The 5,886-nt window shown below is 32.5% G+C and overlaps 1 protein-coding gene across 1 annotated transcript in view; it reads left to right on the forward strand.

Annotated features, from left to right (window-relative positions):
- Positions 1-1,374, forward strand: part of LOC111407652 (short-chain dehydrogenase TIC 32, chloroplastic-like) — a 3,360-nt gene extending 1,986 nt beyond the window's left edge. Inside the window, exons 5-8 of the mRNA XM_023037267.1 lie at positions 183-267; positions 385-472; positions 707-753; positions 975-1,374. Of these exons, the coding sequence (XP_022893035.1) occupies positions 183-267; positions 385-472; positions 707-753; positions 975-1,142 (388 nt within the window). The 3' untranslated portion in view covers positions 1,143-1,374. The remainder of the gene's footprint in view (positions 1-182; positions 268-384; positions 473-706; positions 754-974) is intronic.
- The last annotated feature ends 4,512 nt before the right edge of the window (positions 1,375-5,886 follow it).

Consider the following 5,886-nt stretch of genomic DNA (forward strand, 5'->3'; position numbering starts at 1 on the left):
ATGCATATTAAAAGTCATGTTGAAGGTAAAAGTTATTTTATTTTTACAATAATTTTGTTATCTACAATTTGCTTAGTGTCATTTCATCAAAAAATGAATATAATAAAGATTTGATCCAAAAAAAGTGAAGGAATTTGACTTGTTTCAGAAATAATTGTCTCGATTTATGTTTTGTTTTAAAGTGATTATTATGATGGCACACGTGCATATGCTCTCTCGAAGCTTGCCAACGTTTTGCATACCAAGGAACTTGCTCAGAGATTGGAGGTAATTAAGTCGAATTATCAATTATTTTGGGTTACAAATAGATTAAAATTAACATAAAAAGTGAAATTTGTTGCTTTTTCACGATCATATTATCATGCATTCGATCAATAATTGCAGGAAATGAAAGCAAATGTGACAGTAAACTGTGTGCATCCAGGGATTGTGAGAACAAGGCTCACTAGAGATCGAGAAGGCCTCATCACTGGTAAATGCTTAATTTCTATAGTCTCATTTTTAGTATCGACTAATAATAAATAAAGGGTTCAAACATTTGAAAATCACTATTGTTCACTTTTGTGTATTATATATGGTTAATTTCGCAAAATTCATCTTAAATACATGAAAGTGTAGTATCAAATGGTTTACATTATCGAGTATGAGTTCGTACAATTTTGTGTGCAAAAAACTTCTAATAATGAATATTTTTATCTGTATGCAGATGCGGTTTTCTTTCTGGCTTCAAAGCTATTAAAAACAATTCCTCAGGTAAAATTTTTTTATTTAATCTCGAATAACTTATCGGCTAACTGACCGAGCCGATAAGTTACTCTCTCAAGCATTTTTAGCATGTTCACTAAATCATCTAGGACTTTTTATTTTTATCCAAGGAGAGGGTTTTGCAAGTGAACTTCGACATTATTTTTTTCGTCACCTTACGTATTTATTTATTATGAATATCAATTAAAATAAATGATTTTCTTTCTCAGGCAGCTGCCACAACTTGTTATGTTGCTATACATCCAAGACTTGCTAATATCAGCGGAAAATACTTTTCAGATTGCAATGAAGTTTCAACCTCGAAATTAGGGTTCAACTCAACAGAAGCTGCAAGATTATGGTCCATCTCCGAAAACATGGTTGCCCAGAAAATCTGATCTAGAAAAACATAAGAAATATAGGAAGTACACACATGTACAGATAAGAAAGTAATCTATGCGGCTGTCAGGTAGAAAGGTAAAAAATATTTACAACGACAAAGTTTCAAGAAATATTTAAAATTAGAGGTGTGTGTTACTATTATGTATATTGTAATGCATACTTTAATTAGGCAGTTAGACTCTTGTAACATTATTTGGTTTAGCAATAATATATAACTAATATTAAGTAGTGGCTGTGTTCGAATTTATTTTCTGGTGTGAACGTCCTTAGCACACTGGTAATTAGCGATCTGCGGGAATCGAAGTCGTATTGTTAATTTAGAAAGCAGTTATATTTGATGTGGATTTATTAATAGAATATTTCCAAATTTTCCAATCATCTCTCTCTCGTTTCTTTTTTTTTTTCCTTTTTTTTTTGGCTCCTGTGTGGGGCATAATAATATATATTTCTTTGGTTATTGGGACAGAGATTTAATAATATCGTGATTAGCATTATCCTTGCACATAAGATACCTAAACCATAGTTCAGGGGCGAACCCCGAACGGAAATCCAGTAAAGGCGAAATCAAAAAACTCTAGGGCCGAAACAAAAAAATCTTCGGAAAAAAATCTGAAAATCTAAAAAAACTTGGAGAAAAACTGAAAATCGACTGGAGGCGGTCAACCCTGCGGGGCCTCAAGTAGGTCTGCCCCTGCCATAGTTTCTTCATATTTTTATTGGAGAGATATATATTTTTAAAAAGAAATGACTTGTTCACTATCATGTGGGAGGTCAATTATTTGGAGAGTATCTTTGGGTGTTTGGCTAAGGCCTACTAACGTGCATTAGGTTGAGGCAACCATCAAGGAAATTAAAGGCTTCTTTCTTCTTCTTTTTTTCTATCAACTTTTCTACCATTTTATTGTTAAAAATATAAGTTATATGTTAGAGTTAAATTTGATTAGTTTATTTGGAAAATGACCTTTTACCGACATCCAACCCAAAGTTTTTTGTTTTTTCTTTTTAAGTTGGACGCGCATGAATTCAAACAAATGCTAGAGTTAGAATCGAATTAAAAATAAAATTGACCTTACACATTCATATATCAATTCAGAGGGAAAAAAATGTACTTGTAAATATACTAAAATAAGTGACCTTACACATTAAACAAGTGTAGATATGTATACTAAAATATCAAGTTTTCATGATGTCAATCAACTACGAAACTATTGGTCTCCTAATTTGTCCCCCTTAAAGGTAGTTAATTACAAGTATGAAGTAACATTGAGCATGCTAGTTAGATGTAAGATAAGGAATGCAGTATTTATTAATATTGTGAGACTAAAAAGAACTTTCGGAAGAAAATGTATGACTTGATTTCAATTCAAATTAAAGCACGTCGGGAAGTGTTCGTAAATGAATTATAAATAAATAAAAATGAGTGGTGAATAAGTAAATAATATATGTGAGTCTCTTAAAATGTATAAATTAAAAGTTTAAAAACATAGTAAATTAAAGTAGTCTATATTAATTAGTAAATGGGACTAGATTAGTAAGAAAATCAAATCTATATCTCATGTGTACTCTATGCTCCGTGTCACAATTTTTCCAGGCATAAACTTCTTAAGCTCCTCATAATTGTGTCATTGTCCTATTTGGAGTAAGTCAGTTAGGTCCAAAATAGTATCAAATTGTCACAACCTAGGTTGTATGAATACTTTTCCACAACTTCTTCTTGTAAACGTTGGATTGAATTTCATAGACATTGGCTGATGAGTAATTGTTACCAACTACCAAATCCAAAGGCTCGACCCAAAAACAATGTGGACCATTGAAAATAGCTTCAAAAATTAATGCTACTCATGGCCCATATATATTTACTTATTGGACAGCTTTGAATCTTGATCCATTTTACCATTTTATTTGTCCAATTAAAACCTAACCTATTCTATATATATGTTGCTTTTGACCTAGCCATGTTGTGTGTGATTTGTGCATTGGAGAGAAGAAAACGTGGGTGCTTTGTGCTTCCAAAAACCGGCTGCTATAAGGTGAAAAAAGGTAGTTGCTCCTTTGTGTATGAAAGAGAGGAAAAACATGGCCATTGCGATAGAGAAAACCGCAACTTGCTTCGCCCAAAAATATGTGGCTTCTTCTTTCTTTTTGACCTTCTTATGAGCCTCTTTCATTGTTTTCTTCTTATGTCTTTGTGGCTTGCAAATTATCACATTTATTTTTTCTTTTGTGGGTGAGATTGAACAGCATTCAAGGTGAATATATTGATCGTGGGTTGGTACCGTTTGGGATGATTGTTTGATAGAGAAAGATAACATGAAACTAATCTCAAAAATCACCGATTTGAAGATTTTGGAACAAGCTTTCTCAACACAAATTCTTTGAGAACTCTCGAAAATCCTTCAAAAGTGAAAATAAGTTTCCTAATTTTTTTTAATTAGGAACTTCAACGGAACTCTGTTGGAAACTTTTATAGAACTTTTGACCATAATATTTAAAATAGATTAGAAATTACACTTGGTCATGGGCTTTATTGTAAGCTTCAAATTTTTGCTAGTTGTACAATCGGTGTTGACAACCCCTCATATGGTAGGGACCCATGATGAATAAAAAAATCGTGAACCCCCAAATATCAGAAGAGTGTCAACCCTGATTGTACACATAACATGCTCCAATTTAGAATTAACTAAATATTTGCATGCGTGGCTTCTTATGTTACAAAAGATTGAAGTTTCAATTAATGTTAATTGTTTTCTCAAAATTAAATATTATATTTATAAAAGTCAATTACAATATCTTAATTACTACATTTCCATGGCATTCTATGCCTTGCTTTTTAAAAAAAATGATGTTTCTATTGTTGTACACTATGTTTGTTAGGTTTCAATTGTATTGACTATTCTTTAGACAAAAGAATTATTATAAAAGAGCTGTAAAAGTCAAGAAGCCCGTTGTATTGTCGTATAGATGAACTAGGAGTATTTGGTTTAGAGTATTGAATATGGAGAAAAAGTCATCGGAATTGTGCTAGCCTGATGCTCGAGTGTCCAAAACAAAATTATTGTCACTCGACTATCGCTCAAACAACAATGCCTTTCAAAAAAATTGTAGTTCGTGATTTTCAAGAGTTCTATCTATCATATACTACCCCAATATCTCTCTATTATAAATGCACGAACCCTACTTCATGTAAAAGAGTGATTGATCATTATATTTTACCTTCTTAACATTCTTTGGAGATCAAACAACAATTCTACATCTTGAGATTAATCAACCACAAGTTGGAAAATAACATCAAAATCATATAATCCAAAACACTCACTTCCAAAATATAATCAGGAATGTAATATCTCAATAGTTTTTAGAGGTTGCTGAAAATTGAGGGAAGTTGGACCAGAAGCATAAGAAAAGTACAAGAATAAGGTGTTCTTGGTGATTCACTGAAAATCGAGAGCAGGTTTGAGTAAAGCACGTTCCAACGGGTCTTGGAGATTGTAAAAATTAGGTCAACGAGTCTAGTAGGTTTTTAAGTTGGATCATACTGTAAGTTCTAATTGTCTACAGTGGAAGTTACTAGCTTGGTCGCAAAGTTTTAAATTATGTTATGGGTTTTTTTGTCAATAAATCTTGTGTTATTTACTACTTTATTTACTATTGTGACAATTCAACATAGGATAAAATTAATTTGGTTAATTAAACATCTAGAACATTAAAAAGTGACTTGTTACTTTTAAGTAGTAATTTAGTTCCGCGTTATTCACATATTAACCATCTCTAGGTGATTTTAGGGTCGAACTAATGACTTTCAATGTCAAATCTCACTTTCATTTTTGTGTAATCTACTTCGTCAATATCTAGCCATCTAGAAACCTAAGTGCATTTTCTCCATGTACAAGTGTTGGAAAAAAACTGAGTTATGGGCCGACTTTGGCACGAGTTTTGAGTGGGATCCGGTTGTTCAATTTGGAAGATGAAAGTTGATTTGTGTTCTCCTCCGTGAGTACATTGAAATCATATACTTACTTGCCAAAGATGATGCTCGGGTGAATGAGAAATTGAGGTTCAAAGTGTGCCACTCAAAAGGAAGTTTATGTGGGAAAAATGAATTTGTCCCACATAGGAAAAAGATGAGAAATTCCAAAGGTCACTGCCATTAATGGTAGCCTAACCTATAAATAGTGGTTCATTTTCCTCATTTCAATACACTAAAGAAAAAGCTTTCAAGTTTAGAATACAAAAGAAATTCATTTGCATAGAATTCTGTCTTTTCTGCATTTCTGTCTTGGTGGTGGTGTTGTTCAGGCACTAGTTCAATTCGCCGGAGTGGTTTCTGCAATGCTCGGAAGCTACTGGTTTTACCGTTGTATTTTGGAAAACGGACGCTTATTTTAAATCTCAAGCACGGACAGTGAGGGGGCGAATCTGTTTTAAGGAAACTGTGTGTAACACAGGTCTCGGTTTGAAATTTTATTTCCTGCAATTTCAATTATTCGTTCTGTTATTTATTGCAGTAAATTCAATAGTAGATTTGTTGTTCATTCTGTTATTATCCAATTAATTGTACGACTGTAACTTGCTGTTATATATCATCTTACCGGACAAAAGGCATATACGGTATTAAAATTGAGAATACCGGATTCCTCATTTTTCATAAATTGATCGAACTTGTGAAACTTGGGATTTTCCCTACAAGCTTAAAATAGATTTTCAGAAAGGAAAAATTGGTTTCCTATATTGATTATTTCT

This window comes from Olea europaea, chromosome 13, assembly GCF_002742605.1.
Source record: "Olea europaea var. sylvestris chromosome 13, O_europaea_v1, whole genome shotgun sequence".
Classification (NCBI taxonomy): Eukaryota; Viridiplantae; Streptophyta; class Magnoliopsida; order Lamiales; family Oleaceae; genus Olea; species Olea europaea.